The 18,611-nt window shown below is 44.9% G+C and overlaps 1 protein-coding gene across 3 annotated transcripts in view; it reads right to left on the minus strand.

Annotated features, from left to right (window-relative positions):
• The window catches only part of LOC125706623 (polypeptide N-acetylgalactosaminyltransferase 18-like), a 44,430-nt gene that overhangs the window by 10,910 nt on the left and 14,909 nt on the right, over positions 1-18,611 (minus strand). For all 3 annotated transcript variants that reach the window (XM_048973374.1, XM_048973376.1, XM_048973377.1), the window contains exons 2-5: positions 11,016-11,211; positions 9,044-9,210; positions 3,839-4,022; positions 31-228 (exon numbers count right to left, since the gene is read on the minus strand). In XM_048973374.1, the coding sequence (XP_048829331.1) occupies positions 31-228; positions 3,839-4,022; positions 9,044-9,210; positions 11,016-11,211 (745 nt within the window). The remainder of the gene's footprint in view (positions 1-30; positions 229-3,838; positions 4,023-9,043; positions 9,211-11,015; positions 11,212-18,611) is intronic.

Consider the following 18,611-nt stretch of genomic DNA (forward strand, 5'->3'; position numbering starts at 1 on the left):
GAGTGCAAGATGAGCTCAAGGCCCACATACCTGATTGGGGCAGTGTGATTGGCCAGGTTCCACCAAGACTTGGGCGGATTCAGGTATCGACACCACAGCTCCCAGTCAAACCCTTGGGCCGACAGTGGGTACTCCTCCACCTCAAACGTGTCGTACTTGATATTGTCAAACGACGGCGACACAATACGGGTCCGGTCCTCTTTAATCCTCTGCAGGATGGGCTCCGCCCTGACAGACGAGAGGTTACAGCTTTCATCAACACGAGACGAACGGCACACGTCTCGACTGATAGCTGGGCCAATATTGCGTCATGACAAGTCATGGTGGCCCACTGCTGTTTGAAGAAACTGGCATATTCTCATCCCTTCTGGTGATAAATTGTGGATTAGGTTTGGTGGGTAACAAATCACGGCTCTCCTGAAGGCCACAGAGGCCATCGATCACTGTCGCTTAAATAAACCTCCGGAGGCCAATCACTGTCTTTTTACATGCTTGGCGAAGCAGCGCTGTGATTAATATGGAGTCAGTCACTCCTTCTGGTATTAGGGTGGCGGCCGCTGAGAAACCTAAATGAAGAGCAATCTGGGCTCATCTTGACATATTTACTTTATTTTTATTAAGAAAACGCTTATGTCCAAGGAGATGTGCAACTGAGGCAAACAGCACATTACAGACATACGGCTGTCATGGATTTGACTGGGTATAAGTGAAGCTAGGCTGAGCTTCCAATGAATGCCCACGTACAGTACAGGTGTTAGCAGGATCAGAGCAGGAGCTACACTACATTTTCCACCAAAGCAAGAACCTAAATAAGTCGACCAATCAGTCAGCAGAAAGTACAACAGTAAGAGCATCCTGGAAACATGGAGTGGTACAATATCAGGCTAGTAGAGGAATTCCTGGGTTGTGAGGTATTTTTTGAAGGTGGAGAGGAAATCTGATGACCAGATAACAAACAAACAAACAAATTTATTTTTGTATAGCGCATCATCACAACATTACATTGTCTCAAAGCGCTTTACAGCATCCAGCACCCAGTGAGCAAGCCAAAGGCGACAGTGGCAAGGAAAAACTCCCAAGAAGGAAGAAACCTTGGGAGGGACCAGATTACCCCCCCGGTCCCTGCAGGTTTTCTCCGTACGTCGCTTAAATCATCCAAGATCTGAAGCCTCATCTTGGATCAATTATTGGCGGTGAAAGTCATCCGGTTAGTTCGGTTCCTGAATCACACTTCAGGAGTAGATTAGCGTAGCTGGATCCAATCATCTGAGATGGTTGCGCACACCCGCGCTGCTTGAAAAGCCCACATATATGGAGTCTAGAAAACTTGATCGGCGAGTCTCCCATTGGCTTCCACAAAACGTAAAAAAAACAGGCCGAAATCCGAGCAGGACCTTTTATTAGAGGGGAATGATGAATTCAAAGATTTAATACGTACTAAAGGAAACACATCAAAAGTGGCCCAAACCAAAAAAAGACGGCTGGCAAAAAATGTCCGACAAATTAAATGTGTAAGTAGTTTTTACTTATTGTATTTATCACTTGAAAGTAGTATTGCGTTTCCAGTGTTTCATTATTATTCTTTTTGTCATAATTACCGATCAAATACAAGCACAATCATGCAGGACACGGGAACACGTTAATATGAAGTACAAACACAACATTCATTCACATTTTATATATTTATATATTTATTATATATTTATATATATATAGGTATACATATATATATATATATATATATATATATATATATATACACATATATATATATATATATATATATATATATGTGTGTATGTGTGTGTGTGTGTGTGTGTATGTGTGATGTATTTTATGTATATGAAATGTAGGAAAGCTTTAATATTTATTAAATATTTAATATTTATAATAATATTCCTTTTGAAGCTAATAAGGCGGCAGACAAAACCTTTGGAAATTCTGGGTAATGAGAATATTAGTGCGATTTTAAAATTCTTTATAGAACTGTAATTTTATTGTGTATACATTACCAGCAACAGCATAAAACGCCTCTTTAATTGCCTGCACTCGCAGGTGTCCAGGAAAAACAATTGCGAATTGCCTGGTAAACTGTACTCTTTGATATATTTTCTGCATCGCCTACAGTATACAAAAAAGTGCTGCTTGCAAAATATCTCAAGGCAATGCACATTGTCTGTGTGGCTGTGAGAGTCCGACTTCACCTAGTTGGACTTCTACTATAGGGAGCTAAGAAATCTTTAACATATAATATTCCATCTCGGCTGAAGCGGTATCTTTCGAAAAGAATATCATCCGGCAACAAAAGGATCTTGCCGATCGCGCAAAACCCTCACAATTTGAAATTCCCTTCTTATTATTTGTGCACCGATTGCAATTGGTCGGTCATCCAGGAACAGCGAGGCCATGACTGTAAACAAGCTAATCCTTGTTTACACAGAACAAACCTGCTCTGAGCAGGTTTGACGATTAGGATGTGTTGCTATAACAACACATCCAGCAAGAGTTTCGAAAAACTGACAGGTCCAGGATCATGCCAAATCGTCAACAATTTCATCCGGCTAAATGAGTAATCCACATATGAAGAGTACCCTCCACGAATCATACACAGGTCAACCAGCTGGAAAGCAGCAATGCTAGCAAGTATAGCACCAATACAGAAGGTGATCAGCAGCGTAACAGAGCTTTACAGTATGCAGTGAAGGGCTAAATCTCACAGTGTTACAGTACAGAATGATGTGGTGCCCAGAGCAGGGTGTGTGTTTATGTTTACGTTTCTCAAATGAGAAGGGTGTGTGTTTATGTCAATATTTTTCGAACGAGAAAGGTGTGTGTTTATGTTTGTTTCTAGAATGCTATTGTCTTTGATCTAATAGCTAATTCTCCATCTGTGGAGTATCAACTCTGGGCAATCACATAGGCAGTCCATGTCTGAGTCTTCTCAATGACATGTTCATTGTTGTGATGATTGAGTCCACCCATCTTGTTGCTGGTCATCCTCTTCCTTATTTAACTCTACCTTTTCCGAGCATTATGGTCTTTTCTAGTATATTGGGTCTCCTCACAATATTCCCAGAGTGCTTCAGTCTGGTCATTTGTGCTTCAAATGAAAGTTCAGTCTTGATCTGCTGAGGAAAATCAAGTGCTTTTCTTAAGGCCCATGATATTCAAAAGGTTCTTCGCTAAAGTTTAATCAGAGCTCTTCCTGTCCTGCTGACTCACTGTATAGCTTTCACATTCACAGTTTAAGTAGAAGTACTATCTTATTATCTTATTACCATCCATCCAATTTCCAAGCACTTATCCAAAGTCAGGAAGCCTGGAGCTCATCCCTGGCAGCACAGGGTGCAGAGCTGGGTGCAGCCTAGATAGGATGCCAGTCCATCACTGGGGACAGGGCTGGGTACACCCTGGAAGGGATGCCAGTCCATCACAGGGCACAAGGCTGGGTACACCTTGGATGGGATGCCAGTCCATCACAGGGCACAGGCCTGCAAACACCCTGGATGGGATGCCAGTCCATCATAGAGCACAGGACTGGTCTTCAAGTGGGATACAAGCTCATCGAAGGTCATATACACACACAACAGAAAATTGTACAGATGCCTTTTAGTTTAACAGCATGTCTCTGGACTGTAGGAGGAGACCCACATGATGTGGGGTGAACATGTAAACACAAACACAGAAGGAGTGAACTCTACTGCTGAAGAGTACATCATCAGTTTGGCAGGCCATCGATCATAAGTGCAGTGCCCATCACTGCAATACTCAGTACTGCCCTATAGCCCAAACACACAGTGTTCCTATGGCGACATGAGCAAAGGTGTTCGTTACTCACCAGCCTGCGTTGAACTCCACATGGGCATCGAAGAGCGCCACCACAGGGGCAGTAGCCGCACGCCAGCCGCTCACCCGTGCGCGGATCAGCCCCTCCCGCTTCGTGTGCCGCACCACTTTGATGAGGTCGGGCCGTTGGCTGTTCGTCTCGGCAACAAACGCCTGCAAGTTCCCCTTCAGGTCCTCTGTGGGGACAAGTGGTCGGGGCATGAGCATCTGGGTTGGGTTAGGGGTGGGGTTCTGGTAAAGTCTAGGGAAACATATGATGACAGAGAATTGATCTCTGTCAACAAAATCTCTCAGCACAAGCTATCAAACACAGCAAGCAATGTTTCTGACAATGCCATGTATTACACTGGCTGCCTCGCACTGCATCTTCATATCTTATGCAGTAGTAGTCAGTGAAAAAGGGGCACATGCATAGCTAGCAGCAGTCGACTAACTACTTGTAACAGAACAGCTGACTGACTGAGTGACTACATTACCCTTACCGTTTGACGTCTAAACCTGGCAATGGTATGCCAAAAAAGTATAATTTTGGCACTTTTGTTTGGTAGCAACAAAGAACCATTTTCAAATTAATTGTTCCATGACAGCCCCGAGCTGCCCTCGTTCAATACCTCGTTTTCAGGGGACATTTGTCATACTCCTGGCTCCTGTGCTTTAACCATCATGGCAAAAAAAAAGCATCAGCCAGGAGACATTCCTGAAACTCCTGAAGGCTTGTGACACAACAGGGTTTCCATCCCCTACTTCCTGACTTACCTCACCAGGGTTACTGGTACTTCACTGCTTCACTGTGTACTTTGGTGCCCAAACAGAGGGCCAACCCTGGAGGTGGCAGGAAATACATGCCTGTTTCCGGCAAGTAAAAGAGAATATTTAAATTCTAAAGATGTATATTGAGTTGGTCGCAGGCAGTACTGTGGAGGTTCTAGTCCCTGTTTTCTTAACATTGCCCCAGGAAAACAATATATGGCTCCAGGTTAGCCAACTCAGAATCGGATGCATCAATTCGCTTACTGTAGGTCTGGTGCCAGGACTAAGCAGCTCGGGCCTTAGCTGGGGTATGAGCACCATGACGACAGAGCATGTGGTCTGCACTGGCCGGCTCACTGTAATAACATGCAGTCCGCAAGTCATTCATCAGCTCTCATTTGATGCAGAATACTAATCCCACCTATGAATTCCGCAACTTCACCCTTACAGCAGAAGCGGTCACGGTTTCTTCTTCATACTCACTTAGTTTTTGTAGCTCTCCACTGGTTACATGGTTTCATTGATCCAAGCAATTTCTTAGGAAACTTTATAAAACTGAACAAATGCTTTTCTGCTATTTAAAAATACTGTAATGATGTTATTACCGGTCCCAGCTGATATCTGTTATTGCCTGTAAAGTGCTCAAAATGTTTGAAGGGAATAGAGAAATCAGCCTTGTGTTTTTTTTCATAACTCTCATAACTAAATAATATACAAAACCTTGAATCTGTTGTGAAAGCTCTCGGCAAACAGTGAGAGAGACCCATAATTCGCTTTCATAAACTTCTGGTATGAAGGATTTTAGAATTGCTGTGTGCATTTTATACAGTATTAAAATAATTTGATGTAGCAGCACAAGTGTTTTCTGTGTCCTTGAAAGACAAAACTAGCTAATAAGATTGTTCAGACCCGCAGCACAGTGTAATATTACCAAGTAGCGTAAACCAGGCAGCTCTTAAAGTCCATTAGCAGCGGGCTCAGGACTTGGCTGCATGTGTGCAATCGATGGGTTTGCTCAAATACGGGAGTTAGCATTTCTCCAAGTCAAACCTTCACCGAGGCATAAAACAACTGACATCAGTTCCAAGACAGCGAATCTCATGCTGATTCTCTGTTCAGCCCAGACACATCATTCCCTGCGTTTGTTTACCATCTACTGTCAGCCCAGCTCCTTGATTTAGTATTTATGTTTTCCATGTGTTGATCCTAAACCCAACCGAACCCAACCAAACGGGAGATTAACGTCAATAAACCTGCTCCCCGCTGCTAGCTCCCTGTATCGCATGATTCCCTTCACCTTTCAGAGACCTTCTCCCAGAGTCCTTTGCAATACAAGTGACGACCAGAGCTTGGCTTGCCAAGAGAAGCGTTTAAGATCAAAGAAGCCATCGCCTTCCATTACATGTCTGTGTGAGCTGTGACCATGTACACGGGTCAGCGAAAGTCCACTTCAAACACCTGCATGGGCTTTTCTAAACTCCGGCCAAGTCACACTGTAACCTCACCCTGAAAGTAGGGCTGTCGCGTTATAATCGTGATCATGTGCCGCACATGCTATAATCACCAGGGTTTTATAGGATGGGTGTAAACATTTGTCCGAACGCCAGCAGTTCATTACTATACAGACGTTTGCTAACGCCCACAGTCTGGTAAGCAGATTAGTAGTGCGCCTAAAATATTGAGAGGTTCATTGCGACGCCCAAAAGTTAGCGATCCGTATAGATTCAGAGTATCCTTATGGTTAATAAATGTATTGGACTTGAAACTACTAAAAGTACCGCCACACCACCTACGTCTTCTTACCTTGATTATCCACAAGATCAGCTCTCTTAAAAGATGCTGAACTGTCTCTTTCTTCGCCACCACATCACTGCTTATAAATCACTTGCATGATTTACCAAAATAGTAATATGTTGTGTGCTCTGCTAACCGAATTCAGTTAACATGAGGATACAATGGATTCATACAGATTACTAACTTTTGGGCATCACAATGTACCTCTCAATATATTAGGCGCACTACTCATCCGCTTACCAAACTGTGGGTGTTAGTAAACATGTGTACGGTACTGAAAAGCTGCCTTCAGCCCATCATTACTGCGAATGCGCCATGTGATCGTGATTATGTTGCACCAGCTCTACCTGAAAGTAAGACCAAGGGGCTTCATAAGCTGTTCCTGCTGTTAGTGCTTGTTAGCTCACCCGCCTACACAGATCCTACCTACCATGAAGGACAGGGTCCCAAAGACGGAGAGGGGCCTTAATTGTGAGCCATCATGGTAAAGCCGGGAATTTACTGCACTTTAGCAACACAGAAATGGCAGATTCCTGGTGGCAGCCATAACATTTAGGCTGTGAAAATTACGTGTCCCAGCTCGGCTAATGACAAATGGGCAACGGGGCTAATGTGCACAGTTCCGCTGGTCCTACCAGACCAAGAGTGAGAGGAAGGAAATGGGCCAGCAAATCATCAGGTAACCCACTGGCTGAATCATCAGATGTATCGAAAGGTGAGCAGGATCTCGACTGCTACTGGTGGACATTAGCCGCTGTCCGTCGGCATCGGTACCAGTGGGTTTCGAGCCTCAAACCCACCAGGCAGTCTGCTTTTTAGCATTCCGCAGACACTCCAGAAGGTTCTCACCTATTGGCATATCTCAGCTATCGAGCCGCGGCGACAGGATTAAAGATGAGCACGTGACATTCTTCATTAATTAAAATGCCACTTAGGAGTGAAGCGAGAGCGCTTTCGGGCTTAGAAAACAAAAACACGAAGCGAAGCCAGATGAGGTTTTACAGTGTAACAGACACTAAATCACAGACATGGCCTACAGACTAAAAACAGCGGGGTTTGGGAATGCTGCAGCCACAGCACGGTATTCCTTCCAGGCAATTTATGTTCCAGTTTCCTCCCAAGAGATTATTGTATATTTTCATTATCAAGGGAGCATGTTGGGGAACGTCTGCATTATGACCAAAAGGCAATATTAATAGACCCACTCACTGTAGCGACACCAAAGTGCATCATAACCGCAAGAAACATGGCTGACTGGTGTGTACTATACAGGCTGATCACGGTAATTCCCTCCAAATGGCACTGAAGATCAGCTACATATTTGGATTCTGGATGACATGTGGGAGCTGAAGTTGGTGCTCGGGGTTTCAGGGGGAACCAAAAACAACAGATTGTGGAACAAAAAAAATGGTGGTGTTTTCGTTATAGAATGGGAAGTATGACGTTATAAGAGTTTAGCATGTTGATAATGGGCAAAATGGGAGTTCTGGTTAATAAGAAATAAAAGCCACGAAGAAAGCCATGCACACAAAACTGTGTGTTTATCTGCTAAAATTCCACAAACTGGAACAACTGGAAAAAAATACTACCTGGATCTCCAGGCATTGGTTGGCATCCTACATAACCAAGATCACCTTGGTAACCAAGGTCAGCAGGCGCACAGAATCTCACAGAAAAGTGTATGCGATCGTGGAGGCTCCTTTATACTTGTTGGTTACTACAAACAGGGATGGTACAAACAGCCCCCCCCCAACTGAAACGGCTAAATAAACAGCCAGGGAGAATGAGAAGATTGTAGCTAGCCAGCTGGTTAGCAGAATATGCTGCTTCAGCATCTCCAAAATAATGAACGAGTTCATTTAATATTCAGTGTAGTGACCCTTTCAGGACAACAGGAGACCAGGTTTGAGGGGTGAGCATCTCCACATATATGAGAATCCCTTCATTGATAAAGGGGCAAGGAACCATGTGATATTGGGATTAGACTGGGAAGAGTCCTTTATTGAGAGCTAGGGCAGGGACGGGTAAAGCAACACACAAAGGGAGTGCTTTGGCAAACCTAAAACCAAGGGAACCGCACCAACACAGCCAGGGTATCTGAGGACTGCTTTATGCGTATAATCCTTGGGAGAGGTGTGTGGCTCAGCAAGTTGAGCTTCTTCAATCAGAAGGTTGTGGGGTCAAATCTCTAGATCAACAGAGTGATCTCACCATTGAGTTCCTGAGCAAGGCTGACTCTACTTTCTAAAGAAGACACACGTCTCTTTTGATAAAACTGTTTGTGAAATGAATCGAAGCACTAAACAGGCCCAGATTCCTACTCTCCCCCCTACGGCACCTAAAAGTCACACACTTAGGTCTGCAAAACAATGGAAAACAAAAGCTTCATCTGTGCTGTTGGCATGACAACCACTGGACTTTAGATGATCTCTCTGTGGAAATATGCATTTAAATATTCCGAAAGTTAGTCTTTAGTTTGATTGTTCTGGGTAACACTTCATTACACGCAATTCCCCAGAGTGTCCTTAATTTATTTTCGCAGCGTGTTCGTCTCATTCAGTGAAGCAGCACTGCAGTGATTTGGGTCTAGAATCCAACTTTCAAAACACAGTACTGGGGTGCACCCAGGGGGCAGAAACGCGGGTCGCCTCACCGTTGCTGCTGTTGTCGTCCACCAAGATGATCTCCTTGAGCAGGTGGGAGGGGGTCCTTCGGATGGCTGAGCAGATGGAGCGCAGCACCACCGACAAGGCCTCATTCACGAAAATGAAGACAATACTGAGCTGGGGGAGCTGACTGGCGTACGACAGATTCCTGCACCTGGGAAACGAAGAGCAGCACTCAGGCCCACCGGGGTCCATTAGCCAACTGGGGAGGGGGTGTATGGCGTAAAAGGTTAGGATGAAGGGCTTGTGATTAGAAGGTTACTACTTCAAATCCTATGACCAGCAAAGTCATTGCACCTTTGTGTCCTTGAGCAAGGCTCCTAACTCACAGTTGATCAGAGATTACCAATCAGATTGTAGAAGAGGTGGGTCCAAGCAACTAGAGGAGTTGGGACCAACCACTCAGAGGTCTTGGTCATGCCTCCTGCAGTTGCTTGGACCCACCTCCTCTACAATCTGATCGATTCTCTTTCGGAACCAATCATTTTTTAATTCTGCCCTCAGAACATTGTGCAAATTAACTCCCACAAGCAAAAAAGCTTGTTGCTCTAGATATAACAATCTGCTAAATCTGGAACATAGCCACACAATTAAAACTGGGTTCCCCAATTCCAGTCCTAGGGGCAAGTCTGCAACACAGTTGGAAATCTGCAAACTGTGCTACAGACCGGCCCTCCAGGACCAGAACCGGGGAACCCTGTAGCAAAATAATGATTTTGAACCCCCCTAAAAATCTGCCAAACCCGCACAGAAATTCATTTCTGGCTACAGGCATGTGCTAAATAAATAAAAATATATAGTCATTGTGTATTCCCAGTTTTTCTATCCTATCACTAGAACCTCCCATCCATCTAATTTTCTCATCAATCCTTCAACGAGTCAGGTGTGCTGGCGAGGGGATGTTCACAGGACCCGTTAAGAAACGCCACTGTGAGCTTAAAGGAGGTTAGAACTTCATTAGCAAAGGGCATCGGTGCCGTGTCACAAGACGGCCCGATTTAATGCGCGGGTCCCCGGAGAGCCCCAAGCACAGTGGCTAAATTAATTAGCGAGGGCACTGGTACATAGCCAACTGCGAAGTAGCAAACAGCAGAGCCAGCGAGGAGATTTAAAGTAAATTAAGCCTACTTTCTCCATGGAATTACTTTTTTTAGGACTAATCATATTGACAGGTTTATCCATCACTATTTATTTCATCTGTTTCAGGGTTACTGGGCTGTGTCGGCCATGTTACCCTGACTGCATGCGTTAGCATAGCATTCCTTCACCACAAAATGCCACTCGTTTTTACCTTACTAGCATGGGTCATTCATGACGGGTGACGGTAACAGTTCATCATCTTAACTTTTGTGGTCCATTTGTCTTTTATCCAAACCACAAAATGGTGGTAAATCAGTTATTTTCATGGCTGCCTCTCCTGTCATTTTAACAGTTCAGGTATTCTGGTTGAGTATCTCTACTTTTTAAATAGCTCCATGAATTACACTCATTAGAACATGGCCGTTTCTATAAAACATTTCCAGCAGGAGGTTGTCAAGCATGTTTCCTGCTAATAAACTATCCCTTTCTAACATGGCTAATACGCTAACACACTGTTCCTTTTTAGCACTGCTAACATGAACATGTTCCTTTGCGATGTTGCTAACATGCTAACATTCTTTCGCAGCCCTGCTAACATGTTGTTCAGCAGCAGTAGTAGAACAGCCGCCCAACAATAGTAGTAGAATGTCCCAACAAGCTACACATCAAGACACCTGAAATAAGGAGAAAGTTTTGAAAACGTCCTATTAACCGTGAGGTGTATAGAATCAACTGTTTGGTTTTTAATGCTTTCTACAGTATTATTTTTCAGAAATCCTTTAGTCTTCACAGGTCCTGAGCGGTAATGCCAACAGACACTGATTATTCCACTAAGCTGTTGTTTTTCACTTCCTTTTTTTCCAGCATTCCTGTGCTTACCCGTCAGGCCTGAGGTCCGGGATCGGCCGATCCAGCGGCAGCCGGTCGCTGAGGTAGCCATTGTATCCATAGTATTGGAACTGCATCAGTGCCGTGCGCCGGCCATCGGGGCTGAGGTCGCGACCCCAGCGTGTGAAGAGCGACGACGAGTCCGACAAGGAGCTGCCACCACCTTCGTCCGGTTTTTGGGGTGTCTCTACAGGCAACGGTAAGTGAGCAGGAGAACGAGCATTAAAATCTGCTACAAGCTCCCATGAACACAGGCGGGGAGGCGGGATGGGAGGAGGTGTTACCCAGGTTCACTCTAGCTAGACTCAGAAGTGTTTCCAGAACTTTCTCTCTCTCCTTTCCGGTAAATCAGCACAATGCAAGTAAGCCAAAGTGGAAATGCTCGGGTATCCATATTTTTATTTTTTTTGCAGACAATCCATCAGCTGAATTCCACCCGCCTCCTCTTGAGGAGTAACCTTCCCTGCCGAGGAAAAGAGGAGTTGGCTGAGGGTGTCAGCGATTCCCTCCACTGCACCCCTCAGGGATTTAAGCAGCGTAACAGCTGATGGAGTATCAGCGGAGGCATCGATTTACTGGGGAGATGAAGCGCTCACAACCAGCTGACTAGCGGCAGCTTAAGCTAAAATGTCATTACATAGCGCATGCAGCCTCTGCATGGCCGGATCCGTGCGCTAATTGGCATGATCCGGAATGTCTCGGTATTGTAAACGATTAACGCTAGAATTAACCCACAAAAAAAGTGAGGAATCAGGGAACACTGAGGAAGCTCACTTCATACCTGCACCATAAATCTGCCCAGCGGAGTGAGCGTTCTTCCACTTTGGGAGGATGCCAGAGGAAATCTATACAAATAAACCCAATATCTACCCATATATAAAATTTATAGCTGTTTTTTATTTGCTTAACTGTAGAAATTTGTTGGACAGTACAGGTACCATAGCAGGGGTTCTCCTGAGATGCAGACCTTTAGGTTACAATTCAGCCTGAGACACAGCCATGGTTTCTTAAGACTAGGTGCTTTCCCACCTCGGGAACTCTTTCCAGAACCAGGAACTTCTGTTGCATTCCCACAGCAGAAACTCTAGTTTCTCTGAGGTACTTTCTGAACCTTTTTTAAGTCCCTACTTTGGAGTAGGTACTTTTTGCATAACCAAGAACTCCCAGGTTGGAATGGAAGATGCCAAATTATAATAAAAATCATAGGGCTTGGCTTTAAAATCTGAAAAAAAAGCTGCTGAACTGATCTAGTTTAAAGTCAAAGCCAAATCAGTGTCTGTACAGACTCAGTTCAGATGTACTGTGAGGTCAGAATGAGGTCAGTTCAGAACGCTAAATCCCAAGAGCTCTCAGAGAACACCTTAATACAGAGACGACATTAAATAAGGCTGAGAGAGACACAGTGAAGGTGTTTGGTGTGATGTCACCATCACTGCAGTCTGTATGGTCACAGAAAAACACCACTCAGTGTAGACCGTGCCTGCATGTCATTTACAGAGGGCTTCAGGCAGAAAGGAACGAAGAGAAAATCCATCCATCCATCCATTTTCTAAACCGCTTATCCTACTGGGTCGCGGGGGGTCCGGAGCCTATCCCGGAAGCAATGGGCACGAGGCAGATGAAGAGAAAATCCATCCATCCATCCATCCATCCATTTTCTAAACCGCTTATCCTACTGGGTCGCAGGGGGTCCGGAGCCTATCCCGGAAGCAATGGGCACGAGGCAGATGAAGAGAAAATATCAGACAGAATTTTCTGTAATTTATTTGCACATTATGAGCACATCCCGCAATGTAACGTTGCCGCAGCAAAGAACTATGATGTCATCTGCCGTATGAAAGAAGAGATTCCAGAATGGGCGGGGTTTTGGTAAACGGTTACAGCCAATGAGGGCCCAGAAAAAGGCAGGATGTCCAACTGTTTGTGCTCAGCATTCTACAGAGAACCGTAAAATGGATACCAGACCAGACACAGAGAAGACGGACGCAGCTTCCTCTATCCTGCATCTGCAGATGGACAAAATCGTCCACTGAACTCTCCCAGCAAACAGCTCTGACTGACTGCTCGCTTACGATTCGCAGTCCTCAGCCATTTTAGAATGCTGTCTTGGCTGATTCAGAGTATAATTGGAGAATCAGTAAGTTGTAATGAGAAAACGCTAATGGGTAGGGTTAAGTACTGACATTAGCGTATCTAAACATTAACAGTTTATTAATACGACACAACACAACTGTACAATTCCCCAGTAAATGAAGTGTCCACTGTGATATTAAAAGATGCATCCATCCATAGTCCAGTAACTTTCCCAGTACAATATTGGAGGATTTATTGGTGCATGTTGTTAAAATAAACAACAGCTGAAGTGACGGCTTACCTCTCCTAATATCTGTCTATAGAGTCTATAATGGCTTTTTAGTAGATAATACAATAAAAACTAAAATTTCAAGTAGCGATTCGCTGCTGGGCAGGGGGAGAATTGCAAAGGAAAAACTCCTGCCGGCTTCCGAAGTCAGTTAGCTGAATGTAGGCCACCACAAAAAGGGATAAAGCAGGAAACCTCCTGCTGGCGCCAGAGGCGGCGTGGCCCGAACTCAGAAGCAAAGTATTCAGCTGCTGGCTATCAATGCACCAGCAGGGAGACAGAACAGTGTGGAGGACTCTCGGCTTTCTCAGATAATTATGGAAAAAATATTTATCACAAAATATTGCATTGGAAATATCTTCATATATATATATATATATATATATATATTAAAAACAAACATACAAACACAGCTACAGACCAAACTCAAGGCGAGGGATCTCAAACTGTGTTCAAACTAAATAACAGGGACAGTTTGAGGTTAGTGTCCTCTGTCCACGGTGTCCCATTGTCCAGATTTAGGACTCTCTGGACACTAACAGCTTCAAAGACACTGGGGCATTAACCATTTTGAGAAGCATAGATAGCCAGCTTCAGGCGTCAGCACCTGATCACGTTTTCCGGAAGGTGCGTGGGAGGGACTGTTAATCGCTCACGTGTCACCGGGCCCAAGACGACAGCTGAAGCTGCACACACAGTCCTTCCAGGGATGCTGTGAGAATTGGTAAGCGTCCTGCGATCCAAACTGCTTCAGGTAAGCACTGAGTGATTAACATAGTCATACTGAAAGAATGTCTCCATCACTATTCTTTTTGTTGGTTCTTTTCAAACGAGCACCGATGAAACAGTGAGCCGTCCTCAGTCCTTTGCAGTCTAACTCACGAGGACCGTTTGCCGGCACATGCCAACAAAGGCTAGAGACGACAAAACCCAGGGATCCGCTAATGTTTCACTTCTAGCAAGACTGCAGACTGCAGATCTCCACAGTGACTACGGCTCCACGGAAACTGCAGTCTAGACAATGCTTTTGAATATATTTTAGGGAATGTTTATACGTTTCTAGATCAAAGCCTACAAATATTCAAAAGTAATAAATATGGAAATCCTTCAGACTCTAGTGATACGTCTCTTCATTATGATGGAGATTTCCTCAACACTTTGTCTGGGTAACCAGCAGTGATAAGCTGCTCAGCACAAAGCCAGTAAGGTCTTAAATTTTTTTACGAGGGTGATTTATCCACCCTAATCTTTCATTAATACCTGTGACATAAAGAGCCACTTCACTTGTCAGATTATAGGGCATGGATGTGGGTGTTACCCTGTCATAAGCACAAGATCCAAAAAAAAAAATGTAATTAAATAAAGCAAGAAGCCACAGAGGGAACTCTCAAAAACAGCGGAAGCCCGTTTTCAACCAGCACTCGCATACTTTTGCTGCTTTTGATTAATCCTCGGGAGATCCAGCCATACACGCATAGGACAGGCTGCACCGTCAAGCTCAGTATTCGGCTGTGTTGCGCAAGAGAACAAAGCTGAAGGAATGAAGTTGGAAACACCAAAACGAGCAGTCACTAAGGAAATTTCTTATCTTCTACAGCTAGTTCACAGAAGACCTATTGTTTACCAAGGTACACCAACGGGGCTCAGGAATACGGCACAGGCGGGTTCACTGACAGAAGGTGACACTAACAAGATCCTTCTACGGTTTGGCTGTACTGGGGATTTCTGAGCAACAACTAGCTGCAGCTGTACAATTTGCCCTTAGCGTCAATGTTTGGTCAAAGATTGCTGCTGAATGGGGGCCGCTGGCTTGTAGGTGATGTGACAGGGGTCGGTTTACGGCTTCTGAAATTGAAATGAAATTGAATGAAATTGTATCTTCATATTTTTCCAAGATAAGCCAAAGACAGCACTTACAATTATGGCAATCAGGTGAAAAATGTAAAACGATAAAGGCAGCCTTTGTAGTCCAATTATATCATTCATGGAAAAGCTGAAAGACTCTTATAAAGCTCACTGTAGTCAAGATGATCCTCAAAATAATCCCTCATACACAATCTCTCAAAAATAATCTCCCAAAATCCAACATTAGGGCTGAACTGACAGCAAAATCCATAGCTGTGTACTGCTGGAAAAAGTAATCAAATCTGCAATGCAATCAAACAGCTGAGGATCCTAGCAAATAGCTCCTTGAATTATATTTCAGAGAAGAAGTATAACGTATTGAAGTAAGGAAAATACGGTTCTACACTTCAGATTTGTAAAATACTGTAGTGGGCCTTCAGGAAGACCCTGAGAATGGGGGCCACCATCTTTATGCCTCAGAAGGATCCACATTGTAGACATTAGCTTACAAAATTTTTTAAATGCTTCTAATGACATAGCTATTAGCATAGACCTTCAGTAGAAAAGGCCTTCTTGCACCGTAAACCATTTCAGGGACACAAATCCAAAGCCTCTGTTTGGGTCAAACCATAGAATCACAGGTCTAACAATCAGGGTTATCATGGAACCCCTCCCTTTAGATGATGTAGGTCTGACCATCAGGGCTGTCATGGGACCCCTCCCTCTAGATGATGTAGGTCTGACCATCAGGGCTATCATGGGACCCCTCCCTCTAGATGCTGTAGGTCTGACCATCAGGGCTATCATGGAACCCCTCCCTCTAGATGCTGTAGGTCTGACCATCAGGGCTATCATGGGACCTCCCTCTAGATGCTGTAGGTCTGACCATCAGGGCTATCATGGGATCTCCTTCTAGATGCTGTAGGTCTGACCATCAGGGCTATCATGGGACCTCCCTCTAGATGCTGTAGGTCTGACCATCAGGGCTATCATGGGACCTCCCTCTAGATGCTGTAGGTCTGACCATCAGGGCTATCATGGGACCTCCCTCTAGATGCTGTAGGTCTGACCATCAGGGCTGTCATGGGACCTTATTGTAGGTCTAAGTGCTTCTACTTCCACAGGTATTGGCCATCTCAGCAAGTTAGAATTAATGCTACAGGTAGCAGCACTTGCTAGCTGATGCCTTTTAGTGCTAATGCATCAGGTAATGTTACAGTTGGTCCTGTCAAGCACAGATACTACAGACAGGACCCTTTGACACTACTGCTCAACACCCACCATCACCTCTGGATGACAGTCATGGCAAATCGACCCGCTGGCCATGTTGAGTCACCCTCATAATTCCCACCACCTGGTCCCGCCTACCTGTGGTACCAAAGCGCTCCCTCGTTACCCAGCTATGCTGCCACTACTCACAGATGTGACGGGGCTGTTTGTGGCTCTAAACAGGCGAGGATAGCTGGGGAATGTCAACGACTGCGGTGCCCGTTGTTTGGTCCCCACGCTACATGACCTATTTAAACATGTGCCGCAGGACTGTGGTAGGAAGTATAAGCTCTGTTCTTTTCACCGAAAGGGCAGACATGTCCTGTAGGCAACCTGTTAGCATATTTCAGAAGTCATTACATTCCTGACTGGATTTAACTCTCTGGAGGTCTAAATAGCCTCAGTGATTTTCCTGATAAGCCGACCTAGTCTAACCCAATGGTTGGACTTCCTGATTGGACAATAATAAAAAAAAAAAGATGGCCTCACTGGAAATGCTGATAATTTGCACAAAGTACACTTCCTCGAATGACACCAGTGTTCTCAGTATAGCCAGAATTTATAAAGCCCATTTCCGGACGAAGTATTGGGTATCACCAGAATGGCTGTTCTGGTTACATCCACAACCCTGGAAGGAATCATTTTAAATGTCCTTGATCAGAATATATATATATAACAATCAACCAGAATTATCATATCCAAATGATGCATGTCAACCAATCAATCAATAACACAATGATTAAGATATTTAAGAAAATGATACCTAGGCTAATCTCAATAGCAGAGTGCCAACTCACACTGTAGACTAAGCTAGAGCTATCCTATCTCAGAGAAAGCTTACAGCTGACAGACCTGACACTGCACTGCCCATAAGGAGCTCACTGGCATTTCGTGACCATCCTCGCCATTTGCAGTGATATACTGCATATATCCCACTTACAGATCCTCAGGGGGACCTGTGCCGTTCCCAGTGTTGGCTGCCTCTGCTCCCTGGCCGGGATTCAGATGGGACTCATTACCTCAGAAATCGTTAGTCTAATTTATTGCGCAGCTTAACGTGAGTAATCGTATGGAAATGCGATCCAATGGAACTGCGGCCAAAACAGAGAGTCTGCGTCGGCACCCTGAACTTAAGATAAACTCAGACGCTCACAGCCACAGACAGTCCCCAAACCAGCACACAGGGCATGTGAATAGACATACAGACTCTTCTAGGCTGTGACAAAGTGCACACTGCCAATTATTCATATTCATCCATCCCTCCAATCAGTTAGCCTGCTCAGGGTCACAAGTGTAGACTCAGGTAACTGGGGTCACCCTGAATGGGAGGAAGTATTCAGATGTCAGTGGTAATTATCCATGTGTTATCCTTTGAAGAGCAAGACCGCAGTACATTCATATGCCCATCTTCTCTGACCTCAAATTTCGGCGAAGGGTTTAGGGGAGTCTGAGGCCCATTTCAGGAGACACGGGGCATAAAGCAGGGGACACCCAGGATAAAATAGGGAACCGTGGAACATTCTGTTTGAAAAAAGACTAATAAATCGTGGGATTTTATGCCTTTAAACTCTTCTGGGCATCCTGCCACACAGTGAGTGGCTGGGAGTGGGGCTGGTGGCCTCGCAGTGTGCGGGGCAGACAGGAAGCCGGCTGCCGAGAACTCAGAGGGCCAGAGTCATGCCATGATAGCAGTCTGTGGCCATGTTGCATCCGATTAAAAGACATCCCCCCAGCCCCCACCGCCAAGTCTGCCGCCCATCCGACACTCGCGAAAGGCTGGCAGATTTCCCAGAAGGCCCGGCTCACGAGAGGCTTGACAGTCTCCTGTCAGTTGGCCTTTAATAACTAAAATTACAGTGGCTGGGAAGTGAGCGAAGGTGGGAGGAGAGATGGGGGGGGGGGGGGCGTGGGGGTTGGCTTTGACAGGAGGTCATACTGGCGCAGGGAAGGAAACCCCACTGCAAAGCAGAACAAAGGCATAATCAACTGCGAATTGCATCGACCAGTTCAACAAGTGCGGATGAAGTGTCCAGAAGACATAGGTGGACCTGACTGGAAAGCTGTTTGGATCTTTCTTGTTCACTGTACGGCTTTCCCAGAGTGAAGAAGGT

Source organism: Brienomyrus brachyistius, chromosome 13, assembly GCF_023856365.1.
Source record: "Brienomyrus brachyistius isolate T26 chromosome 13, BBRACH_0.4, whole genome shotgun sequence".
Classification (NCBI taxonomy): domain Eukaryota; kingdom Metazoa; phylum Chordata; class Actinopteri; order Osteoglossiformes; family Mormyridae; genus Brienomyrus; species Brienomyrus brachyistius.